At 47.1% G+C, this 14,582-nt stretch overlaps 1 protein-coding gene across 1 annotated transcript; it reads right to left on the reverse strand.

Annotated features, from left to right (window-relative positions):
- Positions 1-1,399: 1,399 nt before the first annotated feature.
- On the reverse strand, positions 1,400-10,189 carry LOC310826167 (olfactory receptor 5T7-like). Its single transcript, XM_083700864.1, has 2 exons — positions 9,269-10,189; positions 1,400-2,922 (listed from the first exon to the last, which is right to left on the reverse strand). Exon 2 carries the CDS (start codon positions 2,908-2,910, stop codon positions 1,954-1,956), a length of 957 nt encoding a protein of 318 aa, XP_083556990.1. The 5' UTR covers positions 2,911-2,922; positions 9,269-10,189; the 3' UTR covers positions 1,400-1,953.
- Positions 10,190-14,582: the final 4,393 nt, after the last annotated feature.

The raw sequence follows: 14,582 nt of genomic DNA on the forward strand, positions 1-14,582 counted from the left end.
CTAGCAGAGTTCTTGTTCTCGTATCATTTCAGGAAGTCTGAATGGGGCAGATTCGCCTTCAAATGCAGACCAGACTGAATTGCTTCCCCATCCCCAGTCCTCTCCCTGTCCTGTGAAGCTACTAACCTAGAGGCCCCCCCACTGGTAGCCCAGTGAGGCTGGGCGCTTGCTCCTGCCCCCGTCAGAATGCTCAGCTCCAGGTCGTCCTTCCCCTTCTTCTGCACCAGCCTTTCCCTGCACCTGCCTGCTCCACCTTCATGGGGCCAGAGCACACTGGCATCCGAGTGGCAAGAGAGGGCCTGCCATCGGGGCTCTGGAAGGGAGATCCCTGCTCCTCAGGTGAGCCACGGATGAGCCGGGTGGCTCCCTCTGCATTGCCCTGGCAGGGAGAGAGGAGTTATGCCCAGGTGGGACCCAAGGGATGCTCTCGTTGCAACTGCAACGCGCAAGTTAACAAGGAGAGTTGGGAAAAGAAAGCCACTCTCCCCGGGGGGTTTTCTGGAATCAAGAGGAATGGAGCAATAGGAGTCCCATTGGAAGAATTGCTCAGTGGCTAGATGTTGATTTACACACTTGACGTATTCCTACCCCACCTTTTAATTCAAAGAATGCAGAAAGGGAATATGGAATGTTGGATGTGTCATTGAAAATTCTACTCAATATTCATCCAGAGTAGATTCCAATGTATAGTTAGCCAAGTAAAAACTTGAACACGTTGCAGGATTCCCCGAAAATAGACCAGACGCAATTGTATTTCACTCAGCAGAGCTTTACTGCTACTGAAGGCAAATGAGCATCATGGTCACAAAGTCCAAACTTTCAGGATTGGCACTGACCATAAGGAATCAAGTTGCAGCAGACTTAACTTAAACTTAGAACAACTTAGAATAAGTCTAAACCTTAACATTATGTACAGAACACCACACCATACAGAAAGAGAGACCGAAAGAGAGAAAAGTGAAACCCAGGCTCCTTCTGGCCTTATTATTATAGTCGGCATGATAAGACTTTGGCCACCTCATGAGAAGAGAAGACTCCCTGGAAAAGACCCTGATGCTGGGAAAGATGGAGGGCACAAGGAGAAGGGATGACAGAGGACAAGATGGTGGGACAGTGTTCTCAAAGGTACCAACATGAGCCTGACCAAATTGCAGGAGGCAGTGGAAGACAGGAGGGCCTGGCGTTCTCTGGTCCATGGGATCATGAAGAGTCGGACATGACTAAACGACTAAACAACAAATAAACCTGAAAAGCATAAATAAAATTTTAAAACAAAAATAACAAATATATTTAAATGGGGCTGAAATCTAAACAAGTGTAAAGACCCATTTATCCAGCTACCGGAAGAAAAATGTCTTTGTCCCCCCCCCCTCCGGAAAGTGCAGATAGCGGGCTCCTATCTTGACAGAAACGCTGTTCCACAGAACAGGGGCAGCCCCACTACAACCCCTTCACCTTTGAGTTCCTGTTCTTAGGTCTCCCAAAGTTTGTTTCTACTTCTCTGTCACCACTGTGGTGGCCCAAGCTGTGAAAAGAAACAGGCCTATGAAAACAGGAGAACATGCAAGGAAATTAGCATATATTGGCTCCTACAGAGCCAATTGTTCATGAAGAACCCTTCAATGTAAATAAATACAGCAATCTACAGTTCAGAGTCTCTGGTTGGAATAATGAGTTTTGACGGGTCTCACCAGTTGCCTGCAGTTCTCTGAATATGGGAACTATAGGCACTTGTGGTGGGCATGCCCAAAGGTGGCATATTTGGGGGAACAAGTGCTTAATGATGTAAGTAAAATTACCCATCAGCATGTCAGCAAGTCTTCAGAACTTGTGTTACTCAATCCGTATTTCAGGAAGTGGGTTTCTCTGTGGTCTTAGAGGATTACCTTGAACTCACTAAGGGCAATGGCAGGGTCAGAGGGGAACAGAGATGCCTTGGTCAAAGTCCACCTCTCACTTCCTCTGTGTAGAAGCGTATTCGTTCTTCTGCCCCCCCAGAACCTTCTTCAGGGCTTCTTTCACCTCCTTGTTGCGGAGGCTGTAGATGAGGGGGTTCAGCATAGGGGTGATGATGCAGTAGAGTGTGGAGATCAGGGTGTCAACCTCCAAGGAGTAGCCTGCGCTGGGGCGGTTGTAGTTCACGTTGGCCATGCCAAAGTAGACGGTGACAACGATCATGTGAGCAGCGCAGGTGGAGAAGGCCTTGTGCCTGCCAGTATTCGAGCGAATCTGCAAGATGGCGGAGAGGATGTAGACATACGAGAGGATGATGAGCAAGAAGGGACTCAGGCCCATGAAGATGCTGGCCAAATGGAGCGTGATCTCGTTGACGTAGGTGTCGCTGCAGGCAATCTTCAGGAGAGGCGGGACATCACAGAAGATGTGGTCAATTTGGTTGGCCCCACAGAAGGACAAGTGGGTGGCCAGAGTGGTGTGGATGGCCGAGTCCAGGAAGCCCCATATCCAAGAAGCAATGGCCAGTGGGATTCGCACCTGGCTGCTCATCAGGCTGCTGTAATGCAGAGGCTGGCAAATGGCGGCATAGCGGTCGTAGGCCATGACGGCCAGCAGGGCGCACTCGGAGCCTGCAAAGGTCATCAGGAAGAACATCTGGGTCATGCACTGGTTGTAGGAAATGGTGTGCCTCTGGCGCAGAAAGTTGGTCAGGATCTTGGGGACGGTGACGGTTGAGTAGCAGACGTCCAAGCAGGATAAATGGCTGAGGAAAAAGTACATGGGGCTGTGGAGGCGCGAATCCAGCTGGATCAAGGTGACTATTGTGGTATTTCCAAGAACAGTGACCAAGTAAATTGCTAGGAACACGACAAAGAGGTAAATCTGGCCATGTGGGACACCTGAGAAGCCCAGGAAGATGAACTCCTCCACCTGGGTCTGATTCCTGACCTCCATGGGAAAGTTAATCTGCGTAGGGAAGGAGAAACAAGGAGTGTGGAAGCAACAGGACGGAGGTTCCTCGCTCACAGAGAGCTAGGGATTGAGCGTCACCTCCTGCACTTGCTCTTATCACGGCAATTATTTTGTATTTATTGGATTTCTTATTCATCCATCACCAGGTGGTCCTAGGAGATGTAAAAAGACAACATGGAGGGTTACCTGTTTAGCGCTGTCCCAACGTCTAATGGAGAAAAGCAAGGGTTTTTTGGTGTTTTTTTCAGGAGGCTTATTATTTATTCAAGATTTTCTTGTTTTACAGAAGTATGTGTAATGTCTCTCGTATTTTTTCCATGTAACATTTTTGCAAATCAGTTTCATTTGTTGAGACATTAAGGGGGGAAAGGGCTGAAGGGGGGGAAGATGGGTAGGGGTGGGGTCGGGTGGCGATGTTTCTATTTTGCTTAATATATGTAGGGTTTGGTGTCAGAGTTGCTCATGCTGTTCGCTTGTGTTCCTTTGGTGGTGAGAGAGGTTGGGGCTGGCCTAGGGTGTGATTGTTTGTTTGTGATTGGCTGTGGTGGTCTTTGTTTTCATGTGTGAGTGGGATGGGTGGGTGTTTTGGATCAGGTTAGCCATATTGATTTGTATGCTGTTGGTAGATTATTGTCATTGTCCTGTTGGGCTGTGTATGTGATAAAGGGGAGCCATACCGGGGTGAAGGTGTCTTCTTCTGTTTGTCTCCGTGTCAGTTTCAGTTTATTGGTTAACTTTTCTAGTAGGGCTGTTTCCCATACTATTTGGTACCATTGGTCCATGCTTACTCCTGACAGGTCTCTCCAGTGTCTGGCTATGGTGTTTCTGGCGAGAAAAGCAAGGTTGTACATACAACTCCCTTGTTACAACAGCTCTGTTGCCTACCACTCTGTTTCTGGGCACAATCCAAAGTGCCGGTAATGATTCATAAACCCCCAAACATCTTAGCCCTAGACTATCTGAAGGGCTGCAATGTCCCATATGAACCTGCCCAGGCTCTGAGATCTTTGGGGTATTCCCTTGGTCAGACACACTTGGTAGGGACATGGAGAGTGCGGCATAGTCCAAAGTTAGTGGAAGTATAACCACTCCTGTCCCGCAACCCACCTCACAACCCCACACTTCCCAGAGATGTCCTGCTGGTCCCAGATATGAAGATCAGACAATCCTGCCTTTCCCCACAAATACAACAATGCAGTTGTTGACTAATAGCAATGGGGGGGGGGGTGATCCCGAGGGAAAATATACAAGGTGGTCATGTTACACAAAGCATAGCTATATCCCTCTCTCAATTAACATGCACACTACTTCAGCAAACCTTCCTTTCAGAAAAGCCCATAGGTTGGACAAAGGAGACATCCGCCACAAGCTCCACCGGGCTGGCAGGCAGCAATAGCTTGAATCTGCAGGAATACCCCAGTGTCTCCTTCCTTTGTTCCTCATTCGTCTTCTTCTTTTAAGTACATAAGAATCTAAGAAGAGCCTGCTGGATGAAGCCAACGGCCCATCCAGTCCAGCATGCTGTCTTTACAGTGGTCCACCAGATGCCCCAATGGGAAACCACAAGCAAGATCCAAGCAGAATAGCAACACCCCACTTCTTGTGGTTTCCAGCAACTGAGATTCAGCAGCATTGCTGCCTCTGACTGTGGAGGCAGAACATAGCCTTGGTGGCCAGCAGCCTTCCAAGAGCCCTCTCCTCCATCAATTTGACAAGGATATTGAAAAGCTAGGAGGTTTGCAGAGGAGGGCGACCAAGACGATCAAGGGTCTGGAAACTGAGCCGTGTGCAGAACTGTTGAGAGAGTTGGGGGGTGTTTAGCCTGGAGGAGAGGTCCTATGGAACCCATCTTCAAATATCTGAAGAGGCGTCTCATGGAGGACAGAGCAAACTTCATTCCACCTGCTCCAGAAGAACCAATGGATTCATAGAGCAAGAAAGAAGATCCCAACTAAATATTAGGAAGACTCTTTGGGCGGTGCGAGCTGCGTGAGAGTGGAATGGACTCTCTCAGAATAATGAGAATTATTATTATTATTATTATTATTATTATTATTATTATTATTATTTACTTATACCCCGCCCATCTGGCTGGGTTTCCCCAGCCACTCTGGGCGGCTTCCAACAGGAGATTAAAAATACATTAAAACATCAGTCATTAAAAAACTTCCCTGAACAGGGCTGCCTTCAGATGTCTTCTAAACATCAGATAGTTGTTTATTCCTTTGACATCTGGTGGGAGGGCGTTCCACAGGGTGGGCGCCACCACCAAGAAGGCCCTCTGCCTGGTTCCCTTCAACCTCACTTCTTGCAGGGAGGGAACCGCCAGAAGGCCCTCGGAGCTGGACCTCAGTGTCCGGATTGAACAATGGGGGTGGAGACCCTCCTTCAGGTCTACCGGACCAAGGTCATTTAGGGCTTTAAGGGTCAGCACCAACACTTTGAATTGTGCCCAGAAATGTACTGGGAGGCAACATAGTCTTTCAGGACCGGTGTTATGTGGTCTCGGCAGCGGCTCCCAGTCCCCAGTCTAGCTGCCACATTCAGAAGGTGGTGGACCTTTGCTGGAGATTTTCCAACAGAGGTTGGTCATGGACATTTTAGCTGTGATTCCTGTATTTCAGGGGGTTGGACTAGATGACCCTTGGATCCCTTCTAACCCTTAAATCTTCTTCCACATCAGCCTGCTTTCTCCCTTAGAGCTGCTGGAAGAAAAGGGGCTCTTCCTCATGTCCCACCTTCATTTGAACTTGGCAGGATGTGAGAGAGGCGCCTTTTCTGCAATCACACCTCCATTGCGGGACATCTTGCACAGAAGAGTCAGTCATCCCAACCCCCTTATTCTTTTCATAGCTTAACATCTATTTATGTCAGCAAGGATTTGCCTAGACAGGTTAAAGCTCTTAGGCTGGAGAACGCTCCTTTGAGCTCTTTTCATCTACTGCGCCTGTCTGTACTTTTCATTTTGCTGTTTTAGCTGACATTTTGTTATTGTTGCCTTTGTGGAATGTGGAATGAATGGGGGACTGGACCGGACACAATTTTAGAAAAGAATAAATGACAAATTGCATAAAGCAAACGATGTACACAACTTTTGGAACTCCTCTCAAATGCAAATATTTTGGAAACCTGTTGAGGCTAGTATTTCTGATATGTTAGGACATCATATCCCATTAGAAGCCAAAATATTTCTACTGTGTTACCCCAGAAAATGATCGAGAAATAGTAATCAGCATTATAACAGCTGCAAAGATTGTGATGGCTAAAAATGAGGGGCATGGGAATGGTTTAGGGGGAAACCTAGCATATAGTAACAATGATTAAATTAGCATAAATCAACCTAATAGATTTTTGGGGAAATTGATATATTTTGGGATGTTTTGGAACAGTAAGTATACTGATAAAAGCCTTATGCTGCTTTCAACCTGTTTTAATGGTATGAATATTTCTTTATGGATATATTGGTTTGCTTTACTGAATCTAAATTAAAAAATAAAAAAGAGGAAAGAGGAAATAGTCAAATAGTGTTTCTGTTCAAGATAAGATGTTATTTGCAATGAACAATACATTTACCATGTCACGACTAGAGGCAGAGGTAAGAAAAACGTGGACTGGGAAAAGGTTCAGATGCAGGATGTATTTCTAAGGCAGGGTCTCCAGCTGTTGTTGGACTACAATTCCCACCATCCCTAGCTAGCTGGAGCAGTGGTCAGGGATGATGGGAGTTGTAGTCAAAAAATGGCTGGAGCCCTAAGTTTGGAAAACCCTGCTCCGAGGCAGCCTTCATCCACTTCCATCATCCCTAGCTAACAGGACCAGTAGTCAGGGATGATGGGAGTTGTAGTCCCAAACATTTGGAGGGTGCTAAATGGATGAAGGCTGCTTCAAGGGCATCTCCAGACTATTGCTCTTTTGCAGGAGGGATTAAAGCACAGACCCTGAATTTAAATCTGTGCAATTAAAGTGGATTAAAGCACTTGGTTGCCCCAGCACAACTCATCCACTTTAAAGAAGATTATAAAGAAATTCTGTCCTTGGTATGCCTCCCCCCCCCCCCGTTTGATTTCCTGGCACCATATTTGTATAAATTAACTATCCCAAAATACAGAGGTGCCTTCTTCACACTGGTCAGATTGGATGTGATGCCCTCTGCCGTACTTGAGGGCAGATACCCAAAGATTCCAACTGAAAAACGGCTCTGCCCCATCTGGAAACAGTGGCTCATGTTCTCCTGTCCCCTTTGCAAAGATCTGAGGAATGAGATCATCACCTCACTCTTACTTACCATCCCAGGCTGCCCATCTGCGGCCACATTGTTCTTTCTTTTATCAGATCAAAATGATCAGACAACAGCAAAGGTTGCTAGGTTTATTGAGTGTGCAGTGAGATTAAGGGCCACTATCTGAACGATAATCTTGGTCATTTGATTGCCCTTTTTACCCATTGTGGTCTTTTTATTTGTATATATTGCTTGTTTTATGTTGCAGTAAAGGTAAAGGGACCCCTGACCATTAGGTCCAGTCTTGGCCGACTCAACGGTTGCAGCGCTCATCTCGCTTTACTGACCGAGGGAGCCAGCGTACAGCTTCCGGGTCATGTGGCCAGCAGGACTAAGCCGTTTCTGGCGAGCCAGAGCAGTGCACAGAAATGCCATTTACCTTCCTGCCTGAGCGGTACCTATTTATCTACTTGCACTTTTGACGTGCTTTTGAACTGCTAGGTTGGCAGGAGCAGGGACCGAACAATGGGAGCTCACCTCATTGTGGGGATTCTAACCGCCGACCTTCTGATCGGCAGGTCCTAGGCTCTGGGGTTTAACCCACAGTGCCATCCGTGTCCCTTATGTTGCCATGGTCGTTGGCTAATGCGAATAAAGTTTATCTTATCTTTAAAGAAGAAGCTGAGGTTTGGAAACCGATAGGGCAGTACGGGGGGGGGGGGGGAGGGGAATGAGTGTCTAACAGGAAGATGCATAAACACTCAGCAGGGAAGTCAGGGCGAATGAGCATTGCCATGCCAACGCCCTGCTAAAGCAAACCAGAACAAACGCTCCATAAAGACCAGCATATAATCTGACCTCTGCATATGCTTTTCTGCAGTCAAAGTAGGATGAACACACAATAAACAGCTTGTCTGGAGAAAACCCTTGATCAAAGATGTGCCCTCCGGGTGTTGCTGGACTAGAACTCCCATCAGAAGGGACGGCTGGATCAGGCCAATGGCCCGTCGAGCCCAGCATCCTCTTCTCACAGGGGCCAGCTAGATGCCTGTGGGAAACCAGCAAGCAGGATTTGAACACAAGAGCAGTCTCTCCCCTCTTGTGGTTTCCAGCAACTGGTGTTCAGAAGCACCGCTGCCTGCAACTGTGGAGGCAGCGCTTAGGCATCCTGGCTAGCAATCATTAGGAACCCTCTCCTCCCTGAATTTGTCTAATCCTCTTTGAAAGCCATCCAAGGATCCACCTAGATCAGTGCCAGATTTACGTATAAGCTAAACAAGCTATAGCTGGATGTACATTTCCAAAATATAAAAGCAAATAAAATAAAACCTAGATACAGCAACAGTGTTTTGTGTTGTGTAGGCTCCTATGATGTAAGTCATGGGCCTTCCCTGCTAGCCTGCTCCCAAAAATTTCACACATTTGCTCATTTCTATATATATATAGGGTGCCTACATTCTGCATGGACTGCAAGAAGATCAAACCTCTCCATTCTGAAGGAAATCAGCCCTGAGTGCTCACTGGAAGGACAGATCCTGAAGCTGAGGCTCCAAGACTTTGGCCACCTCATGAGAAGAGATGACTCCCTGAAAAAGACCCTGATGTTGGGAAAGATGGAGGGCACAAGGAGAAGGGGACGACAGAGGACGAGATGGTTGGACAGTTTTCTCGAAGCGACCAGCATGAGTTTGACCAAACTGTGGGAGGCAGTGGAAGACAGGAGTGCCTGGCGTGCTCTGGTCCAGGGGGGCATGAAGAGTCGGACAGGACAAAACAACTAAACAACAACTGCATGGACTTGTTGCATGGCCACATGTGCAAATGGCTTTAGATACCTATTAGGTCCATCAATTACCATATAGCATACATTCAACACAAAAAACGGTGACCATTTGTTGTTGACAAAGGATAGCTGAAGATATCAAGGGCCCCAGTACCTTCAATAGCTTAGGGTCTCATCAAACCTAAATCCGGCCCTGGCTTAGATCCTTCAGTTGTGTGCGCACAAAGACTTCCCCATTGCAAATGACACTTAAGAGGTGAGAACAGCATCCCAGCTTTCCCTAAGACTCCTGGCCAGAAGTTCACCTCAGCAGCCCCCTATCGCTGCCCTCGTCTTACCTGCACAAGGTCAGGAATCGGGTCCTGTGCTCCCTGAGCTGTGAAGCTGCTAAGTGCTGGAGCAGATATTTCATGCTTTGTGTGGCCCAGGGGAAACAGGCTCCCGTTGCCAGCGGAGGTGAGAAATCTGGGGAAACGTACACAGCCCAGTGGAATTGATGTCAGCGGGACCCATCACAAAGTAGACAAAGTTCTCCAGAAGATGTCATCATCCTTATCCTCCTCAACAGATTTATTACCCAGCCTTCTCCAGAAGGCCCCAGTGAGGGCTTCAGCAATATAAAATACAGCATTAAGAACAGTTCAAAATAAATTAAAGCAAATAGGAACATAGGAAGAGTCAACTGGATCAGGCCAATGGCCCATCTAGTCCAGCATTCTATTCTCACAATGGCCAGCCAGATGCCTCTTCTGGAAAATCAGGGAGCAGAACATGAGTACATGAGCACTGTCTTCTCCTCTGGTTTCCAGAAACTGGTGTTCAGAAGTAGTACGGCCTCCAACTTGTATGACAACCAGCCTCATATAACCAACATGCTTAAGTCTAATTAGTGCATGAAGGGGTTAATACCATAGAGTAAGCTGTCCTGCCAGGCTTAGCTCTGTCCACTTCCCCCTCACCTGGGGAGAAACTAGGTAATCAAGTTGTTGTTCTCCTTCAGTGTATCTGAGAATGTGTGAGGAGGTCTGAGCTGATTCATCTAGTTTACATCTCTCTCTCCAACCACTCTTGAGTTCCTATGCCCATCATTTAGGAACTGCCATCATTTTGTAGAAAAACCATTTTTTACTGCCTGTGTGACTTTTCTGGCTGATGTATGTAAAAGCACAGGAACCTGACCTTTTAAGAGTTAGTAAGTAAATCATTTTTTAAACGTACCAAACGTGTGGTCTTTTCCTATGCTGGGGGAAGAGGGAAGTTCTGGAACTCACTTGGCCCTAAAATATGGAAGAGCATATCAGGTATGTTTTATTGAATTAACTCTTTTGCTCCTTAGAATTAAGGCCTGTGGGTGCACTTTAAAAATAAAGAAAATCAAGACTTTTTGAAAACCAAGTTAACGTAACAGCCCAGTAAGAAATATTTAATAATTTGTATATTTAAACAAATCTAGGAAGCATCTTAAAAAGCAGAGACATCACCTTGCCAACAAAGATCCGCATAGTAAAAGCTCTGGTTTTCCCAGTAGTGATGTATGGAAGTGAGAGCTGGACCATCAAGAAGGCTCATCGCCGAAGAATTGATGCTTTTGAATTATGGCGCTGGAGGAGACTCTTGAGAGTCCCATGGACTGCAAGAAGATCAAACCTCTCCATTCTGAAGGAAATCAGCCCTGAGTGCTCACTGGAAGGACAGATCCTGAAGCTGAGGCTCCAGTACTTTGGCCACCTCATGAGAAGAGAAGACTCCCTGGGAAAGACCCTGATGTTGGGAAAGATGGAGGGCACAAGGAGAAGGGGACGACAGAGGACGAGATGGTTGGACAGCGTTCTTGAAGCTACAAACATGAGTCTGACCAAACTGCGGGAGGCAGTGGAGGACAGAAGTGCCTGGCGTGCTCTGGTCCATGGGGTCACAAAGAAGCGGACACGACTAAATAACAACAAATATTTAATTTCATAATCAGGGATTTTGCTGCTTAAGTCCTTCTTGTAAACTGCTTTGAGCTTCCATTGCAACCAAGCAATGTATAAATATTGTGAAATTGATCAACCAACCAACCAATCAATCAATCAATCAATCAATCAACCAACCAACCAACCAATCAATCCTTATAAATACATAGGTGAGTCTTTCAGGCACAAGATTTCTGGTGATGTGAACCTCCAATGCCTAACAGAGAAAGAATGTTGCATTCCCCCTGAAGCTGATTCTGCACCAGAAATTAACATTTTCATTAAAAATAAATAACATAAATGTGATTTTGCTTTGCTAGAGGCAACGTCCTTTGACTTCCACAATCTGGATCAGGCCAGTGACCCAACTAGTTCAGTATCTTGCTCTCAGTCACCAAGACGGTGCCCCAAAGGAGCAGGATTTGACCACAACAGCACCCTCCCATCCTGCAGCTTCCAGAAACTGGCAAGACTCATAGAATGATAGTGTTGGAAGGGGCCACGAGGGTCATCTAGTCCAACCCCCGGCAATGCAGGAATCTTTTGTTCAATGTGGGTTTGCTCAAACCCATGACCCTGAGATTAAAAGTCTTGTGCTCTACCAACTGAGCTAGGAGGATTGCAGGCTAGCCCTTTGTGGCATAGGGCCCTCGTATTTATGGGACCGCCTCTCCTGGTCTGCCCCACAGAGGACCTTAAGGTCCATGAACAACCATAGTTTAGAGGTCCCAGGCCCTAAGGAAGTCAGACTATCCTCCACCAGGGCCAGGGCCTTCTCAGTGATGGCTCCGACCTGATGGAATGCTCAGTCCCATGAGACCAGGGCCCTGCAGGATTTAACTTCCTTCCGCAGGGCCTGTAAGACAGAGCTATTCCGCCTGGCTTTCAATTTGACCTTAGCCTGATCTTTTATTCCCCTTCCTTCCCTCCCTCTCCCCTTTTTATGAAGATTAACCACTCTGGGACCCCACAGCTAATTCTCCCCTGGTCTCCTCGCTGGCCCAAAGAGGACAAATTTAGCCAGCTAGACCTGGTGATCATCAGTTTATTGGCTGGATTTCCCCCCTAAATTGATTTTTGAATTCTGAATTTATTGTTATTCATGTTTTATACTGTATTTTATGCTGTTTTTGTTGTTGCATCAATTAAGTGTTTTAAATCTGTTGTTAGCCGCCCTGGGCCCGGTTTTCTGAACCAGGAAGGGTGGGGCATAAATAAAAATTCATTATTTATTATTATTATTATAGTAGCCATTGATAGCTCTCTCATCCATGAATTAGTCTAATCCCCTTTGAAAGCCATCTAGGCCTTCAAAAAGTGCCATACTTTAACTGGGTGCTGTGTTTAAGCAGAGGTTGAGTAGCCATCTGTCATGGCTGAGATTCCTGCATTTAAGGGGGCTGGACTAGATGACTCTCGGATTTCCTTCCAACTCTGCGATTCTATGATAAAGGACTTTCTTGTACTCAAGGACTGAGTCAGGACATTGTCAAACGAAGCAGCAAACCCCACCACGTGAGCTTTCTTGACGCCCCCGACTCCAAATAGTCCAGGTGGTATCGCATCGAACAATTCATGCAACCAGTTCAACATTTGCAAATCAACCAGAAGAGTTTGCTGAACATCTTAGTTCTAAAAGTTCTTCCCCGGTGTCATTAACTGGTTATTCTAAATAGCAGTTTAATAGCTTTGGTTTCAGCATGGAATTTCCCATCGCTGAATCTCTCCCCTCGGGACCTGCACCCAAAAGCCGGGAGGTGTCTCTATGGGGCAGATCACTGGGGTGCGCTTATGGGGAGGAGCTGGCATCGCCGTCGGGGGTTCGTTAGCCAGGATATTTTTCCATAACAATCAAACGAGAGGCCAAGGGAGCCATTAAAAGTTTGCTCGCCAGAGACAGGCTGCACCGCTGCGCCTCTGTTTGGCTGCGCCCTTGTCAGAAGCACCCTTTGATGAGAGATGCAATTAATTTCATCATTTTCATCTTGCAACTGTGTGAAGTTACATTATTGCTCCCGTCGGTCATTCAGTTCACTCCCCACGGAGCAGAAATCACAGCAGGGCGTTCAGGAGACTGGAGCGCGTTCATTATTAAACCCCCTTGTGACCCACATCAGTGTTGACATAATTGACCCAAATCAATGCTGACATAATTGAGTTGTGCACCCTTGTTTCAAGTGATGAAATGTCATTTGCTTTTTATTACTTTTCACCCTGGAACTTCCAGATTTCTGACATGCCCCCGAAATCTCCATCAGCTTCTGGCAGATGCCATTCTAATTCATCCAGGCTGCCTTTCTCAGCAGCCTTGGGCCAAGCAGAATGGTTGTACTGCAGAACCATAATATCCAAGTGTTTGGAAACCATGGTTTTTGCAGCCCCAAGCAGTTAAAACCAGGAAGACATTTAATTTCGAATCTTTCTGAGCCCACCTTACATGTCAGTACCCTTCATGGATGGAGGCGGCTAATGGATTGAAGTTGAATCCTGACAAGACAGAAGTACTGTTCTTGGGGGACAGGGGGCGGGTGGGTGTGGAGTATTCCCTAGTCCTGAATGGTGTAACTGTGCCCCTGAAGGACCAGGTGCACAGCCTGGGAGCCATTTTGGACTCCCAGGTGTCCATGAAGGCGCAGGTTAATTCTGTATCCAGGGCAGCTGTTTATCAGCTCCATCTGGTATGCAGGCTGAGACCCTATCTGCCTGCAGACTGCCTTACCAGAGTGGTGCATGCTCTGGTTATCTCCCGCTTGGACTACTGCCATGCGCTCTGTGTGGGGCTAACTTTGAAGGTGACCTGGAAACTACAACTAATCCAGAATGCGGCAGCTAGACTGGTGACTGGGAGTGGCCGCCAAGACCATATAACAACAGTCCTGAAAGACCTACATTGGCTCCCAGTACGTTTCTGAGCACAATTCAAAGTGTTGGTGCTGAGCTTGAAAGCCCTAAACGGCCTCAGTCCAGTATACCTGAAGGCGCGTCCCCTCTCCCATCGTTCAGCCCGGAAACTGAGGTCTAGCGCCGAGGGCCTCCTGGTGGTTCCCTCCCTGCAAGAAGCCAAGTTGCAGGGAACCAGGCAGAGGGCCTTCTTGGTAGTGGCGCCCGCCCTGTGGAACTCCCTCCCATCAGATGTCAAAGAGAAAAACAACTACCAGACCTTTAGAAGACACCTGAAGGCAGCTCTGTTCAGGGAAGTTTTTAATGTGTGAGATTTTAGCGTATTTTTAGTGTTTGTTGGAAGCTGCCCGGAGCGGCTGGGGAAACCCAGCCAGATGGGTGGGCTATAAACAAAGAAAGAAAGAAAGAAAGAAAGAAAATTATTCATTAAGAACATAAGAGCACGCTGGATCAGGCCAGTGGCCCATCTTGTCCAGCATCCTATTCTTCTCACAGTGGCCAAACAGATGCCTATCATAGGAAACCTGCAAGCAGGATTCAAGCACAAAAACAACTCTCCCCTCCTGCGGTTTCCAGCCTCCAGCTGTGGGGCAGAGCAGAGCCATTGTGGCTAGTACCCATTGATTGTCCTCTCCCACTTCTCTCTGAATTTGTCCAATTCTCTTTTAAAGCCAACCAAGTTGGTGACCATCACCGCCTCCTGCTGCAGTGAGTTCCACAGTTTGACGATGTGCTGCTTTTACCTCTCCTGAATCTTCCAACATTCAGCTTTGTTGGGTGTTCAGGAGTTCTGGTG

This window comes from Podarcis gaigeae (assembly GCF_964106915.1).
Source record: "Podarcis gaigeae genome assembly, chromosome: 10".
Lineage (NCBI taxonomy): Eukaryota > Metazoa > Chordata > Lepidosauria > Squamata > Lacertidae > Podarcis > Podarcis gaigeae.